Source organism: Seriola lalandi, unplaced genomic scaffold (assembly GCF_002814215.2).
Source record: "Seriola lalandi dorsalis isolate HSWRI2012SDOR001 ecotype SW California unplaced genomic scaffold, Sedor1 jcf7180002054572, whole genome shotgun sequence".
NCBI classification, from domain to species: Eukaryota; Metazoa; Chordata; class Actinopteri; order Carangiformes; family Carangidae; genus Seriola; species Seriola lalandi.
The window spans coordinates 371,964-385,838 of NW_019525125.1; the positions used below are offsets into that span (position 1 = coordinate 371,964).

The following is a 13,875-nucleotide window of genomic DNA, read 5'->3' on the forward strand; positions in this document are numbered from 1 at the left end:
TGTTTTGCTTCTATTTCTGTCACTTATTTTCCTCTACTGAAATTATCTTGCTAACCGGCTAGCCCCGACCGAGCTAGACCATCTCGTCACTTTCCGATACCGAGTCACCAGAGTCCTGTCTGCCCTTAAGAAGTAATGCTGCTCAGACAGCGAAAATTTACTTACTGACCATCCCTGACAAAGGAATCTATATGTATTTCCATATAAATATGGAAATAATAACAAAAATATGTGCTAAAGACATATTTAAACTTGTCGTTTGATACCCCACCCTCACTCTTATTGTGAAAATGCTGCGTCCGAAAACACTTGGCCAGTCAGATGTGTCTGTCTTCCTTTCTCACACCAACGTATTGACAGACCCGTCTGTGAACAGCCCGTCCTCTCCATGCACACACAATCAAAACATGACCATGCGAGGGAGGAAGGATTGTAACTGGCTTTTCCCCACAGAGAAGATGGATGGCATAGCTGCTAATCACTATCGACTGCACGGCGCAAGTGGATAATGTTAATGTTACCTCTTTAACTCTGATCCACATGAGTATTGAAAAATATCTACAAAGACTCGTCCTGAGGAGGTGCAAAGACAGTCTGGACCAGAGGTATTAGCAAAACAGAGTATCTAAAAACTCAAGAAAACTCACATGGGAAAGCAGAACAGCCTGACCAGTGTGATTAGCTATCCAAGTTACTTGTTTTGAATATTTCCCAGTTTCAACCATTGCTGCTGTAGCAGAGAGGGTCGGGAAGGGATAGCAGCTAATGACGAGCGAGATGAAGGAGAGGAGGAGGAGGAGTAGCAGGAGCAGTCAACATGCTGCTGCGGGAGAGGCGGGAAGGGCAGAAGCAACAGGTGAGATTGACAGCACAAGCCACCAGATAGAGCTGTATATTCTCAGTTAAATACTGAGCTGGAACCATGAGGTGCTTAGCCTAGCTTAGCATAAAGAATGACAACAGCTAGCCACACTCTCTCCAAAGTACAAAACATACTTCCCAGCATGCTCACTAATAAAGTGCCGTAGGAATTACTCCTAAACCGTGGAAATTAGTTAACATTTCAGCACTTCCAGTTGCCTCATCCCGAAGTCTTTTTGAGGATGAGTGAAATAAGATCTGTGGTTAACACAGACATAAAATACATCAGTAAATACCCAGGTCATGATTTCTTTAAGCTTTTACATCTCTTAAAAAGTGGCTAAATGAGACTGCGTTTATACTTGTGCATTTGCAAATTATTACTAACTTCATAAGAGGTCACGCGACTGTGGTGTAGTTTGTTCACGACCTAACATTAGCTTTTTGCTTCTGGAGATTGAATGTAGGCTTCAAAAATCATAACAGTGGTGTTGATTTGTGAAGATGATCGTGCTGAACAAAACGTGTCTTTACTTTTTATTTTCTGCAGTTATCCAAAAGCGATTTGTAAAAAATCCCATTTGCTTTTTGTCAAGGGAGACTGATGCTAACTTCCGGGTTGGCCTACAAAAATATGTCATCCCTGCGGCGCTCTATGAACATGCTCTATCTCCGTTGTTTCTAATGTGTCTAATGTGTAAGAGAAACGTAAAATTGACCAGCTGTGGTTTTATAGGGAGTTATACACTTCAACTATTTCTTGGCTCCTTACTGTCTTTATGCTAAGCTAGGCTAAATGCCTTCGAGCTCTAGCAACATGCTTTCTTCCATTCCTTTTATGAAAGTGCTCTGTAGATTATCCACAGTAAAAAGAAAATGTCGCTGATATAAATCAAGGTACATAAACCCAAAACCATCAGTGGGTGATAATCGGCTGGTGCATATTCCCATTTAGATTATTATCCATTATGAAATATCAGTATTGCTGAAAAACAGACCACTACATGTCAAATGTTACCCCCTCACTGCCCAAGCAGAAAAAAACAAAACCAGGCTGATTGAGTTCAAGAGGTTTGCTCTGGCCTAAGAAGCAGCGAGATGTATGAGCTTTCAACATGTGAACTGACAGAGGATGGGCTGCCATTTGGCCTAAAAGCCATCACAGTCCCAAATCATTACTCCTGTATTCACTTGCAGGGATAAACAGCCACAATTCATCTGGGGGTTAGTTTCTCCTGTGAAAATGGCAACCTTTCTCCATAACACCTGTATGAATAATTCAGCACTCTGGGCTCTATCAGAGGCTGTCAGAAATGTCAGCCGGTTGGAAGTACCCTTGGCTGCCCCCAGAGGATGTTGTCTCTACACCCTGAGGTGGGGTTAGGGGGTTGCACACACACACACTCAATGCACACACACACACACACACACATACACACACGCTGGACCAAATGCCACAGCTTTTTCACTGCCAGGACTCCACTGCCTGCAGGACTCAAAAGCACTGAAAGCTGAGCATACCTGCAGTGAGCGAACTGTTGCAGCTTTCCTTTTTTTTCCTGAGCAATGTTATTGTTAAATGTGACTTTTTCCATGAATAGGCGCTACGGTAGTCGTTATCTGTTTCAGGGGAAATAGCAGCTACACACCACATATTTATATCAACACTTTCTCCCTCAAAAAGTAAACAGAAGGGATTAAATTTTTTCCACATTTGTTAAGATGTAACTCTCACCTGGCGTGGTCCAGATGCTTCCTCAAGGAAATGATATCTTCTCTTTTTCCAGCCCGGGTACGAAAAACTGGTGAACTCTGAAAAGAAAGTGCAAAAAACATAAAGACAAAAAAACAAAAGCACAAGCAGCTATTATCCTTTTGTCTTCTGAGTTGCACTGGAGCACCTCTTCACCCATGAAGGACTCTGCCGCATCCCCATGTGACCTCTGCAGAGGCAAATTGGGCAGCAGGCCAAGTGTAAAAATTGTCTCTAATATGACACTGTTTATGGAAATGACAGATAATCAGGCAATTAATCTAGACATAATTAACTGCAATGAGTAAAAAAAACCTTCTCGTGCAAGATAAACTGATGTTTTCTACAGTGTGAATTGGATAACAGGGTGTGAGAGGAGTATAAATGTGGGCTTAATGATCAACTGTCACACCTTACTTACTCTTGTGGAATCTGGAAGATTGCTGTAAATGGACTGGTCGCCTGCTCTCTTCGGTGGGTCATCGGTAGTCGCCTATGAATAGATCATCAGGGAGAAAGCAAAGAGGCAGAGCTGGATATTCTAGAGTGATATTCATCTTCAGGTTTTTCCATTCTATTTATTTAAGCATCTACAATCCAACAATGTTACAATGAAAACACTTATTTCCAATAACATCTCAAGCTGCTGAAAATGGAGACAAAAGCATATGACATGAAATTAAACAATAAGAAATCCATAAAACTTAAATTGCATCTGTACCAGTGGCGGCTGGTGGTCTTATAAGGAGGGGAAGCTCATTTTCGGCCTACATCATAAAATGTGTCCGTTTATTTATATGTAAATTCGCAGAGTGACAGAAGAGAGTCGCCAAACACAACGCTAGTCGTTTTTAACAAAGACAAAGTCGCTGAGGAACAGTAACGTCTCCAGATCAACTCCGAACAACGGAATGAAAGACTTGACAAATTCTCCGGTGGATGCTTATACTTCAAGATCGCTGATTCGCTCATTTCGCTGTCAATCAAAAAGGGACTCAGCCTCAGACAGATCATCCAATCATCATGCAGAAGCCGAGCGTCCGGGCCAGCCCACTGTCCAATAGACCCCCAGAGACGCTGAGCGTCCGATGGGCGGGACAAAGCCCGGCATTTATCCAATGACCGTCTAGTTTCGCTGCAGCGGAACAACCCACTCTATGCTTCCCCATTGAAGTCAGTAGACGGTCGGCGTCTACACTGTGTAAAGCACTGTGGCGCTGCGGGGATGAATGAGAAGAAGTCGTGTCGGTTACCTGTGATAAGTAGCTGATTTTGAACAAAAGATGAATGTGTTCTAGCGCATATTTAGTCAATGAAATGTACACACAACAGTTCATATTTGACCACTTATTTTGTTGACATTTTAGGGGAAGCTGAGCTTCCCTTGCAGTCTTAGAGCAATCGCCACTGATCTGTATGAATAAATCAAAAAATTAATATTTATATCAAAATGCTACAAAATGTACTATAAGAAATGTTATCCTGCTTTTTAGAGGGTTGTCTCTTTTATTTGTATTTTCAGAACAAAAACCACAAGAGCCAAAGTGTAAGAAACGGGTCACAGTGTGTTTAACTGTTGCAATCATTAGCATGTACTGCTAACTAGCTTACTATTTAAAGTAGTAACTCAGCATTACAAATTAACTAACAAGCTTAAATAAGTTTGTGGGGTTCCAGTGTATGTCAAAGAAAAGCCCTGTTCATAGATAGCACACCCACTGACCATCACTAGATGACGTCAGGAGCTAATTAGCATATTTCAGTCACAACATTGCATTTTCATTCTGTCAAGTTCTCATTTACATATGAATACATATGTTTTACATACTGAAACATAGCCCTTGACTATATGTTGCTAAATCTAGCAAATCTAAATTGGCAAGAGTATTACAATTTAGGCTAACGTTAGCATCTCTGTCCAGTCCTTTACTGGAAGTAACTACTACTTCACTTTGGAGAAACCTACTCAGCAGCCCCAACTAATGCTACCTGACATAGCACAATGTTTACGCCCTAGAACTGTTATAAAACGATTGAGCTGGAAACACAAAACGTCAGCCAGAGACAGTGTTTTCAATCAACTTATGAAGCTAATGTAAGCTTAATTAGTTAACGAGCTAAATAGACATTTGCCATTATAGCCACCAAAATGAACAGTTGCTGACTAGAAGGGAGAATCCTCCTTTGGCCGACCTCTGTCTGTCAAAGGACCCACTGTTTCAAAAAGACAAGAATTTCAAGTGGTAAAGTGGTAAACCATTATTCTTGCATCTGCATATGAGGCTCGTGAGAATACAGTTCTGGGAAGTGAGGGTAGTCCATCTTGTTTTTAGAACAGAAATGAACAGAGTGTACCTTAATTTGCAACAAAAAACTTGTATAGTTGAGTAGCTCGACGAGGGTATCTTAAGTATTGACAAGTTAAATAAAATGCTTCTGTCTTGGCAGCATTTACTGCACTATCAACAACAATGCTGTTTTGTCTACCCAAGGGAGCTATTCTTCCCTCACAATAACAACTGGCACAATTTTTAATCGAGCCATGGCTCAAACTCTGACCATGGATCAATGACTAAAAAGTGAGCCAAAAATCATCTATTGCTCCCAGTCAGTCTTGTGTCTACTTCATTTTATTCAAACCTCAACAGATTCACTTTAAAGTCCAGATATTTTATTGCTGAGTAATCACATTCACAGCTCTGATTACTGGTTCAAATACCTTTGTGGCCATGCAAAATTAAACCCTTAAACTGCACCGACTCTGTGGTAGATTAGGTTTGCTGATCAGGAGCTAAATACATTACATTTATTTCAAAGTTTCCAAAAGTACCAAATATGTCAAGCTGAATTTGGGGGGGGAAATGTGTATAAAATGAAAACACATCTAGAATACTTCCATTTAATTGAGTGGTGCAGCCATATAAATGTGGAGTTTTGGGTTTGAAATTTTCAGTCAGTATATCATATCTTGTAGGTGAAACAAAGTGATACAGACCTTAAAGCTGGGGAAAAGGGGAAGGCTATGTTGAGGGGTTTTAACCCCATCACAATATAAGAATTTCCAGAGAGTAAATGCTGAATTGTTGGTGGTTAATACAGTTACAAATGCTAGTCCCTTACATGTCATATCTTTTTAGATATATGGCAAAGCCACGGATGAACTGGACAATGACCAAGCAGAGTTTAAGTGTTAAAGCTGAAACAATCCAAAGGACAAGAGAAGGTTTTGGAGAGCGTGGAAATGCCACAGCCGTCATATTTCACTGTGAGGCTTCAATGAGCAGTCCTGCCACTGCTCGGCCCCTGCTCCACCCCACCGTCTCTTTTCATCTTCCTCCACACCCTCCTTCTCCTCATCATCCCCTTGTCCCCACACGCTTCTGCTGATGGATGAGCTCATTTGCTGCAAATCTCTTTCGAGTCAAACCGGGACACTGTTGTTGCCTTTCTGCTACTTCAGTGGACACAGAGAATAGAGACCTCAGCATATGAATACTGTATGTGCCCATATGAATGCACACAGAAAATGCATGTTCCATTTGTGTAATGGAAAAATGTATTATGTTAGAAATGGTCTCTTAGCCTGTGTATTTTCAAGCAGGAGCCAGGGTTAACACACAAACCCCAAACGATTGTTAGTATTGCATTTGTCTTAAGAGCACCACAGAGAGCTGAATCAAAAGCATTGTAAATGTAATAACATAGAGCAGGAAACTGCAGAAGATGAGATTGCCTTGTTTTCCCTCCTTGGTGATTTACAGTGTATACAGGGATATTCTTGCTCACTGTAGTCATAGAGACAATGGATTGGCAACAGGCATGGCTAAACCAATTCAGCGTACGAATTTCTTCAAGCAATAGCATCATTGTCTGTTAGATCGAAGTTCAAGCGTTGCTCCGCATTATATCTGACTCACTGCTGGCTGCAATAACTTGTAAAACGGCTTTCCAAAAATATATTTCCATAGATAAGCCAGTCCATTTTGATGTGTCAGTTTTGATACGGACCACGTCTCTCTATTCGCCGGCCAGCCGGCCTGCCTCATCGACTGAGCCAGCCTCACAATAACTATGATGAATGCAGTGTCCACAGGAACAAACCAGCCATTTGACACTTCATCCCCTTTGATGCATTAGCTGCTAATATCCCGTGGATCCATGGCGGGCTGTTTGAAGCCTTGTGATTCGCTGCGACTGGCCTCTGCAGAGTCCTCCCCTGAGCACAGGTGACTGTAATCATCTTACAAATGGCAATGTCTTACTTCAAATGCATTTGTTAGGGGGGTGCAGGCTTTGGGGGATCAGACACAGCATCTGTGTTACTGATTAGGAAAACTGACTCTGCAAAGCCCACTGGGCCTTCAAAAACTATCTCTGAGATCCTCCCCAACTCGAATCACACTGAGGCCTATTACAGTAAACTGGGTCACGGGTGTGTTTCCCATCCATTGAATGTGAGTCCGAAATGTGTTTTCATCTGAGCTAGAAAATTTGATTTGCGACACACTTGACGTGCTTGAGAGCGGAGAAGGATCAGTGTCCATTAAAAGTAGATGATGTGACTGGTCTTGGAAGGGACTACTCTTGCCCAGGGGGGGTGGCTGGGGTGACTGATGAATGAGAGATAGAAACCCTGCCATGAAATGAAAGGGATCACACACTCGTACACAGAAAGATATGAAAATATCGCTTGAGAAGGGCATTAGCAGTTCAAGGGAGGAAAAGCAGGAGGGACCATGAAAACTTTCTGATCTTTAGCTGCTGCCAGATGGGATGGGATGAATCAGAAAATAAAACAGCAGAGAGAGAAAGAGAGAGTTGGGTTCCTTCAGATGAGGCATTTTTTTTATTTTGGGTGAAATGAATAAACTGCCAGTGATCTTTGAAGTTAATCCTGATTCAAGACATCAATATGATTTGGTGATGATGTGTTTACAGGGGGTAGGGAAACTCATCTGAGAGAGTATCTTCTCAAGTCTCTCATTCTTCTTTATATATATATATATATATATATATATATATATATATATATATATATATATATATATATATACACACACACAAACAAAACTCAGAAATACCTTTCCCAAGTTTTGTTTTCCCATAATCAGGATCACTGCTTTCTTCTCCAGATCATGCGAGGGCCGTCTGGGCGCTTCACTTGATCCACCGGGAGCTTCTCGGCCGCTCAGCCGGAACAGGTGCAGCTTTCCGCGGTCATGATTCTCCCAGGAGTCCGGCTCCTCCCGCTTCGGGCGTCCACGAGGTTTATGGCCACAAACCGAGACAGGATTCGCTGAACCCAAGCGACGCGGATCCAGCGAAGTATTACGATTAATCATGATGAGTCTGTAAGCTACGAAGCGGACTGAAGTTGCACAGTAATGGCTGACACACCCGCTGACTGATTACACAGTGACAATGAGTTCAAGTGTAATATACGTTTTTACGAAGTCGCCAAACTTTCAGCGTTTTTGCCCTGCAACCTGCCTGCGACCTCCGTTTCCCATGGCAACGACAAATTAAGCTCCGCCCTCAAGGAAGTTTTAAAAAAAAGGAAAAACATTATATGGCCAAAAGTAAATGGACACTCTCAATAAAATGTACTATTAAAAAAAAAAAATTCCTAATTGCAGCTATGAATGTTTGAAATGCAGTTCTGTGCATTTCAAATATGAGGGGAAAACTATTTCCACCAGGTTCAAATCACACTAGCTAATTACACTAATGTTACCATAAGATGAGAAATGTTTTTTTTTTTTTAATCACAAATTATTTCATGGAAAGCAATTAAGTAAACTCAGTTTTAGCTTTAGCTTTAAGCCTAAGATTAGCTGCACCCACTATTGCACTCAGTTTTTAGTATGTAGTTACTGAATTTTGCCTTTTGTAGGGCAGTAAAAGACAGTTTTGTATCAGCCATGTAATTATATTTGAGGCGTTTGCATTGAGGATTTGTAAACATTAATTTAAAAAAAACAAATTGAATGAAAATCCACTAAGTTATGGTAGCCTAACGCCTGTGTCAGCTGAAGAACTAGGTGAGCTATCAATCAATCCCAATGAGAATGGATTTTGTTTGAGTTTGTTTTTTTTTAACTGTAGACCTTTTTCACAGCAGACAGCTTCACTGGAAAGTGCAATTAATAACATTTATGATGGCTCTGTTCTATTAAGCCACACCAATTAGACTGCAGGCAAGACCCTGAATGTGACACAGCTAACACATGGAATATTAATCATTATCAGCATTACTTATTACACCTGTGTTTTCACACTATGACTAAGTCAAAACAATTAGCCTATAGTAGAAAAAGCTTTAATAACATCACCAATGTCTATTCAAGTGTCCCAGTAAGCCATGACTGTGAACGTGAAACAGCATGCACAATACTAGGACCATGAAGCAGCTAAATGGAATTCATCCAAATTAATTTTAATATTTAACATGTCAAAGTGTCTATTATGAAAAAGGCCTGTTAGCCTCTAACTGTTGTCTCACTCTTGTTACTGTGAGTCTTACAACCTGGAAACATACTTGCCTACAGATTGACATGAACAGTGAATCCTTCCGCTTGGCTGCATTAAACATTAATCACTCACCTCTTAGATTATACATGTTATGAAACTTACAATCCAGCTCCAAAATATTATGAATATACTATTATACTATGTATCATAAACGATACTATTGGCTGAAGTAAGCCAAAGCTTATTTGGTTTCGTCAAAATCACTGCATGTGCTCAATCCGAATTAATAAATCAAGATAATGTTGCAGAATCAATAGCAATTTTCCCTCAGTCCATTAATCTACCTTTTCATGCTTCATCTCTTCAGTCCGTGCAGCTGTGAGATCAACCTGGAAAGCTCTCAACCTGCTAATTGTAAAAATTACACTATAATCACCTTGTGGCCAATTATCTATTTTATGATGCAGACAGAGAAAAGTCTGGAGAAGTCAGGAAAGACAAATACCAGTACTCTGTTGAGCTGGATTGACTCGACCCTCTGCCACTAATTAACAACCAGACAAGAGGAACTCATCAGTGAAATCAGCTGCTGGTGTTTGCGTGGACACACTGGACTAGCTTGAAACCTGAACACACACATTTCATCAGGAAATTTCACCTCACTGAGCAACAAACAAAAGCTGAGAATACGGAGTAAAATTAGATTTAAAAAAAAACAACCTCTACTTCTACTACTGCTAGTTGAACCATTAATTGTGATATCATTTAGGCTACTTTTGAGGATAATCAGCAGGAATTAACACCATTTTCTCTTCACTTTCTATTTCTGGAAGAGTATACTAAGCTTTCCTTATATCAGAGCATTTGCTTAATTTAAAAAATGGTGAAGAGTGGTATCTTTCCCAGAGTTTAAGATGTATACATAAGATGTATATATAAGGTTGAAAATTCACTTAAACTGATAAAGACCATATTGTTTTTCTTGTACAGTTATCATTCCTAAAATACATGTATTTTATTTTATCATCTTTTCTTGTAACTTTTCCAAATTTCATTTTAACCTCTCAAACTAGTTTTAAATAACAGCAGGGACACCTTATTAAAGCATGGATGCCTCTAATGTGAACAGGATTAAAGTCTCTAATAATAGGTGAAACAGAGGAACCCATTTTTCAGGCGACCCCAGCAGCAGCAGCAGCAGCAGCAGCAGCAGCAGCAGCAACAACATCGAATCCCAATCTAACCTCTCACTGTGTATCCTACAGACAGAATCTGTGGGTGAGGCATCACACAAAGTGTCAGAAACATCTGTTCAATCTGTTTTGTGCTCCAATGGACAGTATGCCAAAATCTCAGGGCACACGGCTCTAAAAATGAAACACTGACAAGTCTGTCACACTTGATAAAAGAGGGAACAATAATAATCCTGTTGAAACTGCCGAGCGAAAGAAAAATGGAGTGGAACGGAGCTTTATACACCCAATACACACACATGCCACTGAAACGTTTCAGATAACACAAAAAAGGAGCATTTTCTGTCCTCCCCAGCCTCTAGCAGAGGTATTTCATGCTCCAGACAAACTGGTGCCACTCTGTGCCCTTTGAGGGGTGAAACACAGGTGGAGGAGACGCTATCACTGGCTCATGACAAGACTGAGGAGCCCAGTCACCACTGACAGAATAGAGTTCACTGGGATGTGAGAAGAACAGTCTTCAGGCAACAGATGCAACAGTTCAAACACAAACTGGCCTCGGCCAACTGCCTGCTATTTGCCATCATGCCCTTAAAAGTTATAAATACAACTAATTAGTCTGCTGCCTTCTTCAGGCCAGCGAGAGGTAGCGGCCTTCCCTCCACACCCATCACCCCATGCCCACACACCCTTCTCATGGGATCGGCATGAGTGCTTAATAAGCGCGAAAAACAGACAGGAGCGTTATATAAAGCCCCTCGGAGATTTCTCTGTCTCACCACACTTAGCTTTGGCAAATCTTTCTTGTATCATTCCCTCACTCATTAAGTCAATTTTAATTTCAGCGAGTTGACCCAGACAGTCCAAAAGTTACTTGCTGACTGTCATCAAACAAGGGCTGCTATTTTTCATCTTCTCCTTCGTTTTGTTGTTTGTTGGTTTTTTTTTTGTTCTGTGTGATTTTCTTTCTTGAAATATGAGTGAACAGGCCACAACAGAGCTGTCATGTGGGGAGTATGGCAGGGGTGGCCCCTGGTACCCCCTGAGAAAATGGTGGCAGTCTAGCCGGCTTTTCAATCAGGATGTTGGCCTGCCGCCTTTCCTGGAGCCAGGGGACCCTTGGTGGATGAATGTGGACTGGCTCCAGAGGAGTTTGGCAGCCTCTGCTTGGCCAGGGTACATACCCGCTCCGCTGTTTGTGCCCTACATCTCTGGGTCGATGCATCATCCCAGCCAGAAGATTATTAAGGAGCAGTACAAGTGGAGGGTCAGCCTGGACGTGGCTCACTTCTCCCCCTCAGAGATTTGTCTCAGCGTCAAAGATGGATTCCTGGAGGTTGGAGGTACAGAACACTGGCTCACAGCTATGTTAATTAAACAGCTCCAAAAGTTGACTTTATTAACATTGCTAATTACTTTTACACACTGGCTAGTTTCTACTTTTCATACAACATTAATAATCTTATCTATCTAATATTATTATCTCAAAGAGTATAAGAGTTATCTAGATAGAGTTCTCTCACAGTTCACAGAATAAACCCCTAAGAACTTAACACTGATGGAAAGGAAGCTGAATGTAACAAAATTAGAAAGCTGCTTAAATAATGTGCCCGGGGAAATTAAAATCACAGCTCTGTGGCAGAAATTAATTTCTGTGTTGAGTGGTTTCTCTGTGTCGCTTGATTCCTCTGTGTGTCCTCACATTCTTCCTCATAAACGGTAATCCATCCCCAGGGAAACACGAGGAGAGGCCAGATGAACATGGATTTATTGCCAGATGTTTTACAAGGAAATACAGGTATGCAAAGTTAACACTGACATTCACCTGCAGACGGTGAAGCATACTCAGTTTAAGCCGTTTCAAACAACAGTCGGCAGCACAGACTGTGGCACCGAGGGTCTGTTTTCAGCAGTATCTGATCTCTAAAACGCTCACTGAACTGAAAAATTAGATATTACCGTATTGGAAGCGCCGGCACATTGTTTGTAGTGGCATTGTGAACATGACCCTGTCACTTTCAGGCTCCCAGCCGAAATTGATGCAACCAAAATCATGTCCACACTTTCTGTTGACGGGATCCTGACTGTGGAAGCTCCCGTCCCTGAGACCTCTGTTCCTGCTGCCATTATCATTCCCATAAAGGTGAAGTGGGAAGTTTATTTACTTTTAAAGCTATGTATGTGTATTTGTATGTGTATGTGTATGTGTATGTGTGTGTGTGTGTGTGTGTAAATGCTTATTTACTTTCTTGCTGAAAGTTAGATGAGAACATACCACCGCCACCCCGTTAATGTCACTTAGCATAGCATAGCATAGCATAGCATAGCATAGCATAGCATAGCATAGCATAGCATAAAGACTGGAAACTGGGGGAAACAGCTAGCCTGTCTCTGTCTGAAGGTAATAAAATCTGTCTCCCAGTAACTATATAAAGCTCACAGATGAACACATCTCTTGATTGTTTAACTTGTTTTTACTTTTTGTGATAACAAAATGTTGCAGGGGTTGTGAGCAGCCTCCACAATTTAACCTACAACTTCTCATTTTCACACTTTGGTTTTTTAAAGAATTAAATATATGAGATTTAATGTGTAAATCAATCATTTCATTTCATTAAATTAATTTTATACATAATTGTGGACAGATGGAGATGGATGCTACTGGAGAACAGGAAGAAGAACATGAGAAAGAAGAAACCCCTGAAACAGAGCCAGACAGCAGCAGCGTACCAGAGGCTCCAGAGTTTCTGCCTGCTGAGGATCATGGGGAGGAGTCTCCACTAGAGGTCCATGGTGATGAGGCCCACCCTGGCAGCGCCACAGCTGGGCTTCAGGAGCATGAAGAGAGGAGGGAACAGGAGGAGGAGACCCATGAACAGCCAGCTGGAGAATCCCTCCCTTCAGTGTCTGCAGATGATGGCAAAGGCACAGAGAGTCTTCATGAATCTTCAGAGCAGCATGAGTCCGTGGGAAGCCAAGAAAGCCCAGATCCAGACATGTCCAAAGAGCCGGAACAAGAAGAACCAGCTGTGGATGTAGAGATCCAGTTAATGGCAGGCTCAGGGGAGGCTGCTGAGGAGATCACCCAGCCCGAGGAGCCGGAGCAGGGCCAAAGTCCACTGAGCGAGGTCCCGAGCCAGGAGCTGGAGGCTCCTGATATAAAACAAGTACACATTGAGTAGACAGAAACACAGTATCACCAAGATGTTGCACACACCACATACTGACCAAAACAGCCTGCATAGCTTGCCTTGCATCAGGTCTACAGATGCTTTTTAGTCAATAGATATAACAGCCATATAACTGTGTCATCTTTGGAGCTCCAATAAAGCAATAGCATGTGAAAATGTTATATATTGTGTTGGTGTCATTATGTCGACATGCTTTCACCTCCTCTCAATTTCCTCTTCAGCTGTATATAAATAAGCGGCCCCATTTGTGAGCATCATATTCACAGTAACCTCTGTAAATATGGGTGGAAAATTTAAAAAGTAATTAGCGATCATACTGTTTGAGCTAAGGGGTTTTGACATTAATGAGATACTATACGTTTGCACAGCTGTGCATTAGTCACTTCTACATGAGTAACTTACCAAT

General features: G+C 41.5%; 1 protein-coding gene across 1 annotated transcript; it reads left to right on the forward strand.

The window, feature by feature from the left end:
* The first annotated feature begins 395 nt into the window (after positions 1–395).
* On the forward strand, positions 396–13,630 carry LOC111663053 (uncharacterized). Its single transcript, XM_023417101.2, has 6 exons — positions 396–605; positions 716–856; positions 7,747–11,621; positions 12,013–12,076; positions 12,301–12,421; positions 12,924–13,630. Exons 3-6 carry the CDS (start codon positions 11,255–11,257, stop codon positions 13,458–13,460), a joined length of 1,089 nt encoding a protein of 362 aa, XP_023272869.1. The 5' UTR covers positions 396–605; positions 716–856; positions 7,747–11,254; the 3' UTR covers positions 13,461–13,630.
* The last annotated feature ends 245 nt before the right edge of the window (positions 13,631–13,875 follow it).